Consider the following 17053-nt stretch of genomic DNA (forward strand, 5'->3'; position numbering starts at 1 on the left):
TTACTTCAGCTGTTACCTGTTCTCGACGTTTGTTTACGTTTTTAAAATGGAAATCTGCAATTATTGTATATCACATGAAGGTGTTTTTGCTTCATCATATCCTCTTGATTTTTAAAGATCACTTTCGTGAGGTCTTTTTGGTTGTTTATTCTTTACAAATTGTGATTTTTTTTATTTTGGTTTTTTAAAAATGTGCATTTATTTAGCTGTGCGGTATTTGTGCTGTTAAATATGACTGCAGCATATTTCAAAGATATATTTCATAATACGCCAGTTTGTTGTTGGCCAAGGCCTCCCATACATCACCACAAAAATTGTGTGAATGGCTTTTTTTATACAGTAACTCTTTCAGCCTTTAATACCGTAACATTTTGGGTTACAGAGTATTTGGTATCTTCACTAATTTTGATCTTGAATTGTTTCAAGTAATGTGCCTCACACAATTCCATTTGATCGAGAAGATTAGACAAAGGTTTTGAATCCATCGTTAACAAATGTTAAACAAATTTCCACACGACAAGACATTTGAAACTGAAATATATTTCAGTTTACATCACAGGAAGAGGATTAGTATTAAAAGTGATTTCAAAAGTTAGGAAATTTTATTATATTTTATAGAGAAATAAACTTTTCATTTTTAACTTGTATAAACCTTTCAGTCCTATAATTTTCAACCAAAAAGTAGTTCAAGGAGGTCGATGATGTTCAGAATTCCGGTATCTTCATGTAAGACAAGATGGTTATCAACCGAAGAATCCACCACCGTATCCACCAAATCCACCACCAAATCCTCCAAAACCACCGCCGTATCCGCCGTAGCCGAAGCCGTATCCGAAGGGCCTATAGCCGTAGCCGCCGAAGCCATAGGGACTTTGTCCAAAGAAGAAGCGTCGGTTAGGTTCAGGTGCTGGCAGGGCTCCAGTGACCTCCATCAGGGCAAAAATGGCCACCAACGCCAACAGGGCAACACTGATCTGCAAAGGGAATCAGAATCAATCAGCCTGCAAAGTCTCCACTTGATGCTTAAGTTATTTCACTGCAATGTAATTTTGAAAGAGAATGGCTAATATAGTGTAAAAAAGTACTAACCATGTATAGTTGCAAATTGAAATAACGTTAACAGTCATATGATCGACATCCAAAAAGGAAAACAAATCTTAATTTACTTGGTTATGTGGTAGGTGTGGATGACTGTTAATTAATGTATTTATTGATATTTGAGTTACAGTTTGTGTATACATTGCTTTTTCATATATATCAAACCATTATTCGTTTATTCTCTAAGTGTCTTGGAATCTCTTTGTGCCTCTGTACAGTGCAATTCCAAATTCAATACTTACAGTTTTCATGGTGAATAGGAGGTAGAAGGTCTGCTTCTTTCTTCGCTGATTCTGGAAGTGTATGTCGGTGTGCCTTGCGACCTACTATTTATGGGAGGCTGGTTCCAGTGTGGAGAGTTGCCAGCGATCTATTTTGCAACTGGAATATAAGGCGATGTGTGTAGATTACTTGAAGATTATTCAAAGCTGATATAAATAGCTGTCATCCAATGCCAATAACACGCATATTGTACTGTTTCCCAGTTGGTAAGATTTTTTAAAATGCAATGATTATCACGTTGGTATATCAAAGGACAAGAAAAATTCATAGCATAAGCGAGGGAAGACCGGGGTAAAACCCGTTGCTAAACTTCCCTGCAAGTTTTAGCAACGTCCATCGCAGCTCCCTCTCCCCGCCCCCACCTTACCTCCCATGTGAAAGATTTCTTTTTCTACGACTGCTACTTTTAGCCTGTGACTCATTGGAAGTCCGGGGGCATCGGAATTTTGACGGGGTTTCTGAGTCCATACCTCGCTTGAATGTTGCTAGAATGAAGTTAACAAGAGAAGACCTACTTTAGGGATTTCGGAAAAGTGGTTATGGGAAACAGATAAAAATGAGAAGAAAAAGGAAATATTCATGTCATGAAAGTCTGATGGTTTGGCACTTGTGAACCAGTAAAGGAAGTCTATTATCTTGAGGTTGCCTGATGAATTATGATACGGTTAGCCACAGCTACATGAGGACAGGTGTTCCTTTTGTTATAAGGAAAAGGCAAGAATGTTCTAAGCACTTCACAGGCCCAGTATTGCTTAATTTGCTTGGAAAGTTGCCTGGAAGCGATTTGATCAAACAATGCGGACAAATGACAGAAGGGTTGTTAGTGGAAGAGTCGTATAGGAATTATATGATAAACATAAAGTTTATATAAGAATGTAAAGTATGTGGAAGATTAACTAGGTATAAATGTATTACTTAGACTGAAACATCTCTGATACTTTTATGGACGAACGGAATTCTTTGAAAATTTAACAGAGGAAAAAAAATAAAAATAGGTAACTGAGAACGTGAATTCTGTAAAGAACAGATCAAACATATTAGAAATAATTGAGTTTCATGTGACTTACACACGAATAAAGGGATTTTTGGGAAAAATGTGATATATATGTGCTTTTTCTTTCCGAATATATCGCATATGTTTATTGCTTGAATTCTTTTCCAGTTAATCTTTATAGACCTATCTTATTACGTCATCAGTTATTAAAAAGTATTACTAAATATAGCTTTCTGCCTCAATTCCCTTTTATACGCACATTGGTCAAAGGATAAAAAACAAGAAAGCACGAGAAAATATATCCTGAACCTCTAAAATAATGTAATCTTGGGTGATTTCCCTCAGTCAATTCAGTAAGTGTTTTAATCTTCAAACTTGTAGCCAGGAGGTTGTTCCAACAGTCGAATACATCCTCAGAACATTTAAAGTTATTTCTGCAAGAAGAGAATATTGGAAATGTAATGTGACTTTCATCTTATTTATTTTCTTTATTGAAAACATTCTCCATGGAACAAAAATGTATATTTAAAACCTATAATATTAACTAATGCTAACGGCGAATTTTGGAATTTTATTTCAAGTGAGTGATTGAATCGAAAATCTCAGTCACTGGCAACCTTTGTGCATAAAGGGCAAAAGGTACACCTATTGCCAGAGGCCAAGTGACGTCATGAGATTCGGTGTGTGTTTGTTTCTTTATTATCCTCAAAAAACCAAAGATAGAAAATCATCCCATGAAACAACAAAAGTGACTGAGTGACTGTTCGGGTCAGTTAAATTTTTTGATAACCATAATTCTCACTACATATTTCATAAAATGAAGATTCATTTGTTGTGAATAAAGGGCATAGATATATTTCAATGTATGCCTTTAGTTGCTTAGTTCTGCCGTATGGTGGAGTTGTTGTGATGTAAGCGCATTCTTTCTGTCAGTCTTTGAGAATATTTGTAATGTTGAGCTACACAATACCCTTTTATTTTATTTTTTTTTGAAAGACAACAATTGTTTTCCGTTTATGAATATGTATAATTTAAGGTATACTGTTATATTTACCATCATAGGTGTTATACACCTAACTTTCCAGCCATTAGGATGTGAATTTTGGCAATGACCAAAATCACTTTTATTCAGCTAAATTGGATGAAACAATTAAAAAGATCCCGAATTTCCTAAGTACTTCTCAAAGCCTTATCAGAGTTGAAGGACGAAGTGCCTAGAGAGTGTTATCCTAACCGTCATAAACGCTTAAGCAGTTCCTCATTGCATGAGCTGGTATCGTTCTCGTCTAGCACTCTGCTGGGCCCGTCTTCGATTCTCCGACCGGCCAATGAAGAATTAGAGGAATTTATTTCTGGTGATAGAAATTCAATTCTCGCTATAATGTGGTTCGGATTCTACAAAAAGCTGTAGGTCCCGTTGCTAGGTAACCAATTGGTTCTTAGCCACGTAAAATAAATCTAATCCTTAGGGCCACTCCTAGGAGAGCTGTTAATCAGCTTAGTGGTCTGGTTAAACTAAGGTATACTTAACTTATTCCCCCCTTTGGAGGGGCATACAAAAATATGACTTGGACACAGCCAGAGCTATCCACTGATCGTAAGATTTTATTCCTGACAACAAGGGAGGATTTCGCCCATCTGTCGTAACAGACGATGTCAGAGATTATCCTTCTCTCATTTGGCAAAGCATTTCTGCTCTTGATTCTGTGAAGGGCTGATCTTAGGTCGTTGCACTTTATGGACTTCTGTAGCCTGAGCGATTTCTCCCTCAGGTTGTGCAGTTGCAGAAGGAGCGGAGTCACAGTGATTAGGACTTAATGAACTTTTTGGTGGAATGTCCACTGGAAACCAGAAACTTTTTGGATATTCACTAAGGCCATTCGCATAAGGGCCATGATTAATGGTCAAAGCCACTTTACTTCTCGTTTTATTGTTTACAAAGTGTGCAATGATAGAAATTATAATAGAAAAGATAAAGTGCAAAATGAAATTAATTGCCTACAAGCTCACACTATATTGCTAGTGGAGGAATAATTCGTAAATATTCCCGACCTATAATTTTGGGTTTTTATTTGAAAGAAACAATAATGATTCGACAGGTAATGGAATCAGAAGAATGGTGCATTAAAAGTTTGCTTGAAAATAGAGAACTTTATTTCATATAAATAATGATTCTAGATTTTATAAAGCATTTTGGAGGAGCTTCTGAGAGGCAGCAGGTTTTGGTCAATGACAATTCATCTTTAAATATCTTTAAGGAAAATGTTTATCAACCGTGAAATCCTTCTTTAAATATCTTCATCCGAAGGGGTCTATAGCCGTAACCGGAAAATAGGGACTTTATCAAGGTTCAGGTGCTGGAGGGCTCCAGTGACCTCCATCAGGGCAAAAAGGGCCACCAACGCCAACAGGGCAACGCCGATCTGCGAAGGGAACAAAGGAATCAATAGAAGAAACTTTAAATGATTATCAACTTTGGTTCATACATTGAAACCTAAGCTACGTTGAGAATGGGCTTCAATCAGTATAAATTGCAATGGCAGTACTTCAAAACATTTCTTTTTTCTGTTTGGATATTTGAATATTTATTATTTAACGCAAACAATTCTGGGCATATCCTTGTGTGTAGTACATTCATTCATTATATCTCATTAGTGCAATGCTCATTTGGGATTAAAATTTCAATACTCTTTCAAAAAAGACCTGAGATACATGTGAAATTCATAGAAAATTAACTGGAATTGAATTACACGTCTTGTACACTTTCATTTGAACGAATGTTTCGGATTTTTGTATAATAAAATATCTAATATGAATCCTACCTTTTGCATGGTGAATAGGATATGTTGTTTCCTTAGTGGATTCTGGAAAACTGTTCATCTTCGTGCATCGAGACCTTCCATTTATAGGAAACCCGTCTCTGGGAAGAGTTGTCAGCGATCTCTATTTTAAACCTTATTAAAAAGAAACCTCTGTAAAACGTTCATAGAAACTTTTCACAGTTACAATGTAAAGTACCTTTTATTCATGTACCTTACTGTTTTGTCGATTGTGAATATGCAATATTATTTTGTCTCCAAGACATTGATGTAGAAGAAAAAGTTCCGCCGTACCGAGGACGACATCGGGCAAAACCCGACGGGGAGCTGCCTCGTAAGGTTGGCAATCGTTACTGGTTGTTCCTCATATTCCTTCCGCATGATTAGTACCATAATAAGGGCTTTCTTCCGCTTTGGGTGACTCGTACTAATTCATTGCTCCTGACCGAACAAAATTATGATAATCCAGTGGATTATTTTTTTTAGATTTTCTCATATACATATATACAATATATAATATATACATACACACACATATATATACACATATACATGTATATATATATATATATATATATATATATATATATATATATATATATATATATATATATATATATATATATATATATATATATATATATATATATATATATATATATATATATATATATATATATATATATATATATATATATATATATATATGAGAAGCAATGTATTTTCGAAGGAATAGATCTTTATTTTGTCACTCTACTTTCAAGCAAACGATTCCAATATTAGACAATTTTATGTAACTTTCACAGAAAGCAGAACACTCACAATAAACCCCCACCAGATTAATCCTATATTGTTATATAATCCTTCATGACCTTATAAAGGTGCCCACTTGGAGACCTCAGTATACTTCCTGTAGGATGGAAACGGGTACTCACAGACGCTGCTCTCGAGGGCCTTCCTGGAATTATGAGCCCGCGTCTAGTTTCAGAAGTAATATTTCTTTTCAGATAAATATTTTCTTACGGTTTTATTCATTTTGACTAAAGACTACAGGAAAATTAATGATTGCATACCAGTGTACAGACAATCGTCGTAGATATTAAAAAAATTCTTTAGCTTTCTTTTTAATTTTTCTCTTTGTATTTGGGCGAAAAGTTGAAGCCAGGTTCTCTGCCCACAGGTAGCAGAACGCGTGACCTACTAGAAAAGCTAAATGCCAGAGGCACAAAATATAATTTAGCTTGTATGAATATTCCCTGTCACATATATGCATCATGAGCCCCTTGGGTCTTAGGCCTATTAGATTGTAGAGTTAAACGAAAAAATTCTTCATTTAATTAAATCCTCTGCCCTATAGGTTGAATTTTCAGTACAAATGCAAGCGCTTAAAGTCATCTGGCCCCTTGACATTTCTGAACAACGTCTAATAGAGCGTTCAGTCAGTACACGTCACATACTATTGCCCATTTTCTGTAATTTGCCCAAAGCTCCCGCAGCAGAGAAAGTATGAGAGCCTTATAAGTTACTAAGCTAGTTTTCGGAGTCAGTGTATTAGAAGTTTCAGATGCCATTTAGTTTGCCACCACAAACGTCAAACCCACTTGGGTGCGCCTTGGTACGCTGAATAGTGAAAGCTCTCTCGCATTTGGAACACACTTCGCTGTTGATCAAAGCATAAGGAATCATGCAGAAACTAAACCTGAAAAGTTATTGGAAAATAACATCCATTTTAATGAAAATATAAAGGTTAATTTTTATCTCAGATATCAAATAGGATAACACTGCTTTGTTTTTAGGTAGGCATCTCTACTATGCACCTTCCACTGTATAGTAAAATATATTTCATTGCAGACCTATTCCTACATGCAATTTCCTACAAAAGAGTTTTTGTAATACAAATAAACCTTCTCATTCTCTTCCAGATATTTAATTTACCCCTTTATGTTTTCATAGCTATTTGTTAGCATTCCTGTTTCACTTAAGTATTCTCATTATCTCATTAGATCATCAACCTGCGATTAAGCTTCAAACAACTGCTTTTGGGCTTTCATCAAATGCAAAATCATCTCACAGTCCGTCCACGATTTCCATAGTTGAATCATTCTTATCCGTATCCCACACAAAATCCCCGAGTGTTTACTCTATAGTTAATCTTGATTACCCATGATTTTGCAACACTGATACTAGGAAAAGGACACCTGAGCCCCGGTTATTGGCTTACTCACTCGACAAAGTCTCGGACTTAAAAAAAAAAACAACTTTTATGGATAGTGTCCAGACACCAACAATGAATTATTATGATCGGATGCCATATCTTGCAAGGCAGGTTCCAACCGGGTTTACCCAGTTCTTCGAACTGTTGCCACAGAATTTTTCAAGTGCGACAAATATACTGAAACGCGCATGAAGATAAGGACGTGTAGTAATCATTTTAATATGAAATATAATGTGATCGATAATAGTTTTAGAATATAATGTCTATACAAGTCCTGAAAGCTTTCCAGAATCGGTCCACATGAAAGACTACTTCACGTCAAGTTTCAAAATAGATATCGTTGGCAACTCTTTAGAGACGAACTCGCCTTGCATACAAACGAGATATTTTGCGGAATCAGCCAAGGAAGGAAAAGAAAACCTGTTCATCATGAAAACGGTAAAATTAGTATGCGATGCTCCTTTACACAAAAAATAAAATTCCAGAAACTTACTGAAAAGTGGGACCTTCTACAAATTTAGAGAAAGATGATAAATTATCTAGATATTGATATGTTTCGGAACGTTGATCTAAACTACTAGCCAGAGATGTTCATATAAGCAAATATATTTTTATTCACTCCCGTGGTCGAACGCTGGGCCGACAGCATGCTAGTCGAAAGCTCTATTCTCCAATGAAGAACCTGGGAAAGGAAGAGGAGGAGGGAGGTGGAAGGGGGTAGAGGTAGAGAGAAGCGGTTTGGGGGTTTGTGTTGACAGTCCGACTAACTGTTCTATTTTTTATGCGAAAGTTGACCCTTCGAATAGTCATGTGTGAACTGGCAGGCATTCCTGTAATGCCTGTCCCTTTCATCCAAATATCACTGTATGGCTGTCCCTTTTATCCAAATATCACTGTTATGGCTGTCCTTTATCCAAATATCACTGTTTCAGCAACGATGACCTTTAGATTATGGCCGGAAAATATGCAAACCATTTTCCAGTCCTTATTTTAAACCCTTTCACTCACACTGACTGGTTTCGCATACCGTACTGATGGTGTCATGACGCCTCTATCTGTTGACATTAACTAACACCATCTAGGTGCTTTGTTTGTGGCCTGTTGGTGACTCCTCTTTCTATTGTCACAAACACCATAGTGGTGACAAGTTTGTAAAATGCCCATAGCTTGGAGCCAGTGGTGCCAATCCCAAGTAAGACAGAGACGAGTAACAGGCCAATGGCAGCCCTTGTTGCAAACCACCTTCTTCTTCTTCTTCTTCTTTCTCTTCTTCTTCTTCTTCTTCTTCTTCTTCTTCGATGTGTATAGGAAGCAAGAGCAGATGCTGTAAGATTATGATGCACGGAGGGAAATTAAAACAACCTATGTCATCCATAGGGTACAAAATCGAGGTCTGCACTCTGCCACAGTACCTGATCTTCTTGAATCTTTTCGCGTAGGAACAGGCACGGAGATGAATTTAACAAAAATAAGTAAAAGCTCTTTCTTATATTTGAATGAATCGTAAAAGCAGGTGGTTAAAAATATTCCAGTTCAAGTTTGAAACGGTTTATTTGTACAGTAATTTAGTTTTATTTTCATCAGCTTTTTACCATACTTCCCTTTTATGTGTCTCTGTATTTTCTCTCATTCGTACACTGTTATTATTATTATTATTATTATTATTATTATTATTATTATTATTATTATTGTTATTGTTGTTGTTGTTGTGCATGAATTAACGAAATATGGTTTCAGAATATTTTTTTTATTTCTATTTGTTCAGAATATTAACAGAAAGTCATATAATGATAATAATGATGATAATAATAATAATAATAATAATAATAATAATAATAATAATAATAATAATAATATTAATATTATTATTATTATTATTATTATTATTATTATTATTATTATTATTATTATTATTATTATTTGTTTAGTGATGTGTAGGAGGTAGTTCTCGTGGGGTGCCGACTAGTTTCACCCTTCTCGTTAGGCATCATTCAGAATGATGCCCTAACAAGAAGGGCGAAACTATTCTCCCAGCAGGAAATTGCTATGACGACAGAATCCACAACTTCTTCCTGTCCATTTTCCACTGGAAAGAGTGAAGGTGACTTCATTACTCATCACCTTTTGAAGACTCCATTCAACTCGCGGAAACACCCCTCCCCCACCCCCGCCCCCTCCCACGTAAATTCCTCCCACTCAAGTGAGAGTGGAAAGAGTGAGGAAAGAGGGAAAATAGAAAAAGGATTGCCTCATGCAAGTACCGGTCGACTTAATTGAAAATGCAGGAAATAACTGAAAGGGAAAGAAAAGGTCAGATTCAAATACCTGACACTTAAAAGTAGGAAGGGAAAATAAAAAACAAGTAAAAAATGCGCCGAAGTTTCCTTCAGCGCAACCGAGTTTTCTGTACAGCGTATCATCAAGGCCACCGGAAGTAGATCTATCTTTTGGTGGTCTCGGTATAATATGCTGTATGAGCCGCGGTCCATGAAACTTTAAACACGGCACGGTGGTGGCCTAGCCTATATCGTTGCCAGACTCACGATTATGGCTAATTTTAACATTAAATAAAATAAAAACAACTGATGATAGAGGCCTGCAATTTGGTATGTTTGATTTTTGGAGGGTGGATGATCAACATACCAATTTGCAGCCCTCTAGCCTCAGTAGTTTTTAAGATATGAAGGCGGACAGAAAAAGTGCGGTCAGAAAAGTGCAGACAGAAAAAAGTGCGGACGCACAGACAGCCGGCACAATAATTTTCTTTTCAGAAAACTAAAAACTAAATCCTCTTACAGAGAAATCAAGAAGATGCTTTATTTTATTACAACAGGATAAACAAGACGATATAGAATTACCCCAGTACACCCTACACTAAAGTTTAGTGACCAGTATTCGTAAATTGTCCATCTGTATTGATGGCCTAGTTGAGTGGGCCACAGGTCCTTCAGTGATATTGAAACAACTGACCCCATCACACTGAAGGCCTGAGGAACGAGTATTTTGAGGGTGAAAATGGACAACGTTCTCTATCCACCGTCAACGAGGTAACATGTGAGATGTGGCTCCAACTTGTATATATGTTGTTTCAAGTTACGACAGAAAGTTAAAAGGAAGAGAAGTGAATAATTAGGTAAAAAACCGAGACAGATCTGCTCGCGAGAACTTCTTACAGAGCTAAAGCTCAGGATGGATAGAGAACATTGTCCATTTTCACCCTCAAAATACTCGTTCCTCAGGCCTTCAGTGTGATGGGGTCAGTCGTTTCAATATCACTGAAGGACCCGTATCTACTAAACTAGGTCATCAATACAAGTGTGTTTAGGGAGGTGTGTATATATATGTATATGAATATACATATATATACACACACAAATATATATATATATATATATATATATATATATATATATATATATATATACATATATATATATATATATATATATATATATATATATATATATATATATATATATATATATATATATATATATATATATATTAACTTTACAATTACTAACAGGACCTCATTCAAGCTGGGTGGTATCTAGTGGAGATATTTATTCAAAAAAGTTACAAGCTTTCTAGGGTACTTGAGGATGAGGACTGTTTGTCCTAGAAAGCTTGTAACTTTTTTGAATGAACATCTCCACTAGATACCATCCAGTTTGAATGAGGTCCTCTTAATAATGTATATATATATATATATATATATATATATATATATATATATGTATATATATATATATATATATATATATGTATATACATATATACATACACACACATTATCGCACACACATATATATATATATATATATAGTATATATATAGTATATATATATATATATATATAGTATATATATATATATAGTATATATCATATATATATATATATATATATATATATATATATATATATATGTATATATATATGTATAAAGAGTATATATATATATATATATATATATATATATATATATATATATTTGTGGGCCTTTAACGATCGCAAGCGATCTCACCCCTGGGGCATCCTTGCCAACAGAGCGTCTCTGAATGGGGGTTTATTTTTGCCAGGGGTGGACCCTTCCCCATTCTCAGCTCCGTCAGCTAGCCAAGGGAGATGGAATCCTCAGTCATATGACCCTACATCATGCGGCGCCTGCCGGTCAGTGAAGAACCTCCAGGTGATTTCTTGACAGTCCAAAATCCAAAAGCCATTTTTCTGCTCACTTGTTGGAAACGTCTGGTTCCACAACCCAGTCAGTCCTCTGCTACAGACAGGAAGCTTCCAATCTCCAAATCGCACGACTTTGAAATGCAGCGACTCCTGACGGTGCGCCCTTCGATGACTTACCATTGTGCCCCTGCCACATTGGGATCAGATTTTGCATATATAAAAGGCATTAAACTTACGGGTTCTTACGCCGCGCCAGAGGTTGCCACTGTAGTATATGCAAGAATTTGATCCAGTATGCATTGCACATCCCATATTTTGCATATATAATAGGCATTGAACTTACGGGGTTTTACGCCGCGCCAGAGGTTGCCACTGTAGTATATGCAAGAATGGGATCCAGTATACAATGCATAACCCAATTCACATATGAGGTAGGCATGAAACTTACGGGTTCTTACGCCGCGCCAGTGGTTGCCTTCCAAGTATATGTGATTGGGCATTGATATCCCGAGGGTATCATGTGGCAGGAGAGGGGGTGCACACAGTCCAGTCCGTGCACTTGCCGCCAGTCCCACCAGCCACTGTAGTCTCTCCATCGCGCAGAGATGCTTCCACAACTGTATCCAGGAATGATTTCTATCACAAAACTCAGCCTATCTCTGTACCATCATCAGAGATGTCCTATCTTCTTTCTTCTGCAAGTAAATCACCTGTCTTCCTAAAAATGCAGAGTCTTCAAGTGACAGAGTTTATCTTGTAGAGATTTCTTACCATTGCAGATTCTTGCTCCAGTCTTCCGAGTCTGGCTGCAGATTCCAGCCTCATTTTCTGATGCTTTTCTTCTCTACTGAGGGCCTTCTTAACTGATGGAGTTTTAACGAGGGCTTTTGAGCGTCTTTTGGTGCCAGTTGAATGATGTTCCAATGCTTCGATTTGCTTGATTCCTTCCTCGATGCTGTCCAGTCGTTGGTAGAGGGCTTTACAGTTGATCTGAGGTTTCCTCAGACATCGAGGTTTATCCAGAGTCTTTTTCTCTTCAACTTTCTTTTCTGATACAGGCAGTTCTATCGGCACCAATTTAACCAAATTCTTCTTTCTATTGTACATTTCCTTTTCCTTACTTATCAGTTCGTGTTCCTTCACTCTTTCAATCGCCTTTTCTTCTTTAAGAATCCTGAGTTTCGTTTCCAAGGATTCGATCTTCATATCCTTGGCCAGGTTCTCCTCTTGGAGTCTTTCAATTTCCACTATTGTTTCCATCTTTTCAAACTCCATTGTCTCCAGTTCCTCTTTTGTCTCAGCCAGTTCGAATTCCAGCTGTACTTTCCTCCTCGTCATTTCGTTTAGCTTGCCATTTGCCTCTTGTGCTACAATACTTTTAGTTTCTTTTAACAGACCGATGACTTCCTTTTGCCTCAGAGAGCATTCATTCTCCAATCGGAGGATCTCTCTATCCCTCAGCAAGTTCTGTTCTTTCAGTTCTTCGAGTTCCTTCTTTCTCTCTGCCATTTCTGTCCTGCATTCCTCGAGCTGTTGCAAATTATCTTCAGCCCTCTGTTTCTCAATGGTAAGAACTTCCAATTCGTGTTCTAAACTGTTAATCCTTAAGGTTTTATCTTCATTCTCCTTCTGCAGCCTTTCAAAGTGATTTTGTTTCCTTCTATTTTCTTCTCGAAGTCTGTCCAAGTCCTCATTCAGCTTGTTTAGTTGGACTTTGGTCGCATTTCTGTCACTTTCCATCTCTTTCAGATCGTGATTGAGCGTCGCCTTTTCCATCTCGAGAACTACGGCCGTACTTTCCAAAATAATTAGAGTTGACTGTTTATCCTCGTTCTCCTTTATTAGGTGTTCTGTCTGTTTCGCTTTTTCCGCTATTTTTCAGTTTCTCCATTTCGCAGGAATTGAGATGATTTGTTCTCCTTTCTAGATGGCGCGTCGTTCCAGGTCTCTATGTGTTGTTCCATTTTCATTCCTCCTTCAGTGAGCTTCTACCTCATTTTTTAATTCCTGTATCATCAGAGCCTTCTCTACGTTCTCTTTCTCAAGCCATAAGACGTTTTCATTTTCCTTAATTGATTCCTCTGTTTTTTGACTGATTAAACGAGGTATTTCTTCACAAGCTGAATTATCTGCTTCCTCAGTATCTAAAGCATCGTCTTCTTCAGTATCGGAACTATCTTCTTCCCAGTCTGAGCTATCGTCTTCACAGTCTAAGCCATCGTCTTCTTCCCAGTCTGAAGTATCGTCTTCACAATCTGGATTATCGTCTTCCATATCGTTGTCCTTTGAATTTCAGCTTCCTCCGACACTCATGGAGTGTCCAGATATGTTTTCATAAATCAACAAAGAATTGAACTAAATCCATGCATAGTCCACGAAGTATAACTACTTCCGTGAATAGCACAACAAGATTGATGTAAAACATACTCCCGCGGGGGAATTTGACCCCGGAGCCAAAGCACTGTGCGAGCACTAAAGTAAGCAAACTTAGGAACATCTTAGTTTGGTACAGATCTTCTCTCCTCGCTTTATCTCTAGCTTTCAAAACCGACACAGGTGCGCGTCAGGATTCTATGGAGGCATTTTGGTCTCCGAGGAGGGTGCTGCTTCTATCTTTGGGAGTTCTTGGGGATTCCCTGGAGAGCTGGTTATGTCCAGTGACTGGTGATATTTTGAATAATTCTTCTTCCCTCTCTAATTATATATTACATACACACGCACACACACACGTACACACACACACACACACACACACATATACATATATATATATATATATATATATATATATATATATATATATATATATATATATATATATATATATATATATATGTTTGCTTTCCTGCAAACTTCTTTATTTTTTAAACGGCTTCGAATTTTTCTAATAAACAATTCACTATTAACGTCACAAAACTCCAATAAACAATTAAATTTTTACGCCAAATTTCCCTTTTCACACGATGACTCTTTTAGAAAACGATTTATGCAAATTATCCACAAGCATTATGGTACGATTAATTTAAAATTAATTCCCAAAAATCTTCTAACGATTGGTTCATTTTTGAACTGCAAGGAACGATTAAGCCCTTTTTTATCCTCTAACATGGTGTATAAACATACTTGCCCTGGGCGTAACTCTCTAGACATATGTCGGATCCACGAGGATACATTGAGGGTCAGAATCGACTCTATCGGGGAAAAGCTTTCGTACTGGTTGTAGGCTCAATCCAGAACATTCTAATATCAGAGCTCATCTAAAATCTGCAAAACTCATATTGAAAGAAATGACTTCAGCATAATAGGCCAAACAGCAAATCCTCACGAATTGCCTATACTGAATCATTACTAGTCCTCAAAGAAGACTAAACCTCCTCTACAGTGTAGAGGAGGTTTGGGTATTTAACTGGGGGACTGTATGCTTGTGCGTTTAGAAAGTAATAAAGTGCTTATTATTTGAATAATATAGTGTTGTTGTGTTAACATTATTGTCAACAGTTTTATTCATTCTTTTTAATATTGTTTGATTTTTACCATTTTTCCTTCATGAGGTTAATTATCAGCTTTTCTCGATTTCTGGTGATATTTTTGGGTATTTATGACCTAATATAGCCCTAAAAGTTAATGATTTATAGGTCATTGGAAAGAGGTCATTAAAAGGAACATTTTGAGTGGTAAATGAGCGTTCTACGTTAATTCTCAAGGGAGATATGGGTATTTTAAGGTCAGGTACCCAGAGTTTACGGGTCGAAATTATCACCCTATAAAGCGAAATTAAGCCTAAATTTCTCAGTTGCTGCCAGGTTTCAGAAAGTCCACCCTGATTTTTCAGATAATCCGCTGCGTCTACTGTAAAAGGAAGTGGTGGGAATTAGGGTACATCTCATGCCCAAATATCACTGTTATGGCTGTCCCTTTTATCCAAATATCACTGTTATGGCTGTCCCTTTTATCCAAATATCACTGTTATGGCTGTCCCTTTTATCCAGGTATTACTGTGGTTACTGTCCCTTTTATCCAGGTATTACTGTGGTTACTGTCCCTTTTATCCAGGTATTACTGTACTGTCTGTCCCTTTAACCCAGGTATTACTGTTTTAACTGTCCCTTTTTTCCAGGTATTACTGTGATGAGTGTCCCTTTACCCAGGTATTACTGTGGTGACTGTCCCTTTCATCTAGGTATTGCTGTCATGACTGTCCCTTATATCCATGTGTTACTGTACTGTATTAATTTAATGACTGTCACTTTTATTCAGGCATTACTGCACTGCTGTTCCTTTTATCCAGGTATTATTGTGGTGACTGTCTCGTTTATCCAGGTATTACTGTGGTGTTTGTCCCTTTTATCCAGGTATTACTGAGCTGTCTGTCACCTTTAACCAGGTACTACTGTGCTGTCTGTCCCTTTTATCTAGGTATTACTGTGGTGGCTGAAAAGCATTTTCAATAATATATTTGTATGGTCTCTAGTACATGAAATGTGACATGATAAAACCGTAAATAAGTTACAAAGGGAAGGGGTAGGAGGATGGAGGAAGGGGATTGGGGCTGGTGCACGGATTTGAAACCTACCCTATTATCTAAGTTAGTCAAATGATGGCCATGTGCTAAATTTTGTTTAGCAACGTCCATCGCAGCTCCGACCTCCTCTACCTCCCTTATGAAAGATTTTTTCCTACGACTGATACTGTTATCCAGTGGCTCACTGGAAGTGTGGAGGCATCGGAAGTTTGATGGGGCTTCTAGGTCCATACCTCGCCTGAATGATGCTAGAATGCAGGTAAACAAGGCGATACCTACTTTAGGGATTTCGAAAAGTGTTTGTGGGGAACAGGCAAAGCTTATTTGAAAATGGAAATCATTATGTCAAAAAAGCTTGATATTTTGGCACTAGAGAACTCGGAAAAAGATTTATTAATGTAAAGTTGCTTGGTGAATGGAAGGTCTATTTAAAAAAAATTAAGAAAGAAGACGACGAACACTGTAGAAAAGATAAAGAAAAGAAGAATTACAATATTAAACAAGTAAAAAATATGCCGAAGTTTCTTCGGCTCAATCGAGTTTTCTGTTCAGCCGCTACAGCATATAATCAAGGCCACCGATAATAGATCTGTCTTTCGGTGGTCTCGGTATAATGCTGTATGAGCCGTGGCCTATGAAATTTTAACCATTGCCCGGTGGTGGCCTATCCTATATCATTGCCAGAAGCACGGTTATGGCTAACCTTGACTTAAATAAAATAAAAACTATTAAGGCCAGAGGGCTGCAATTTGGTATGTTTGATAATTGTAGGATGGATGATCAACATACCAATTTGTAGCCCTCTAGCCTTAGTAGTTTTTCAGATCTGAGGGCGGACAGAAAAGGTGGGAACAGAAAAAAGTGCGGACGGACAGACAAAGCCGGCACAATAGTTTTCTTTTCAGAAAACTAAAGACTAAAGAACCTGCTAGTTTTTCAG

At 37.0% G+C, this 17053-nt stretch overlaps 3 protein-coding genes across 3 annotated transcripts in view; all 3 read right to left on the reverse strand.

Annotated features, from left to right (window-relative positions):
• Positions 1–5237, reverse strand: part of LOC136845321 (keratin-associated protein 19-8-like) — a 44410-nt gene extending 39173 nt beyond the window's left edge. The window contains exon 1 of the mRNA XM_067115542.1: positions 5197–5237. Within this exon, the coding sequence (XP_066971643.1) occupies positions 5197–5205 (9 nt within the window). The 5' untranslated portion in view covers positions 5206–5237. The remainder of the gene's footprint in view (positions 1–5196) is intronic.
• Positions 584–1479, reverse strand: LOC136845322 (keratin-associated protein 19-8-like). The gene is made up of 2 exons (XM_067115543.1): positions 1341–1479; positions 584–974 (listed from the first exon to the last, which is right to left on the reverse strand). Exons 1-2 carry the CDS (start codon positions 1347–1349, stop codon positions 744–746), a joined length of 240 nt encoding a protein of 79 aa, XP_066971644.1. The 5' UTR covers positions 1350–1479; the 3' UTR covers positions 584–743.
• A 7089-nt stretch (positions 5238–12326) lies between the features above and the next one.
• On the reverse strand, positions 12327–13367 carry LOC136844816 (trichohyalin-like). The gene has a single exon (XM_067114053.1). The coding sequence runs from the start codon at positions 13365–13367 to the stop codon at positions 12327–12329; it is 1041 nt and encodes a 346-aa protein (XP_066970154.1).
• Positions 13368–17053: the final 3686 nt, after the last annotated feature.

Source organism: Macrobrachium rosenbergii, chromosome 13 (assembly GCF_040412425.1).
Source record: "Macrobrachium rosenbergii isolate ZJJX-2024 chromosome 13, ASM4041242v1, whole genome shotgun sequence".
NCBI classification, from domain to species: domain Eukaryota; kingdom Metazoa; phylum Arthropoda; class Malacostraca; order Decapoda; family Palaemonidae; genus Macrobrachium; species Macrobrachium rosenbergii.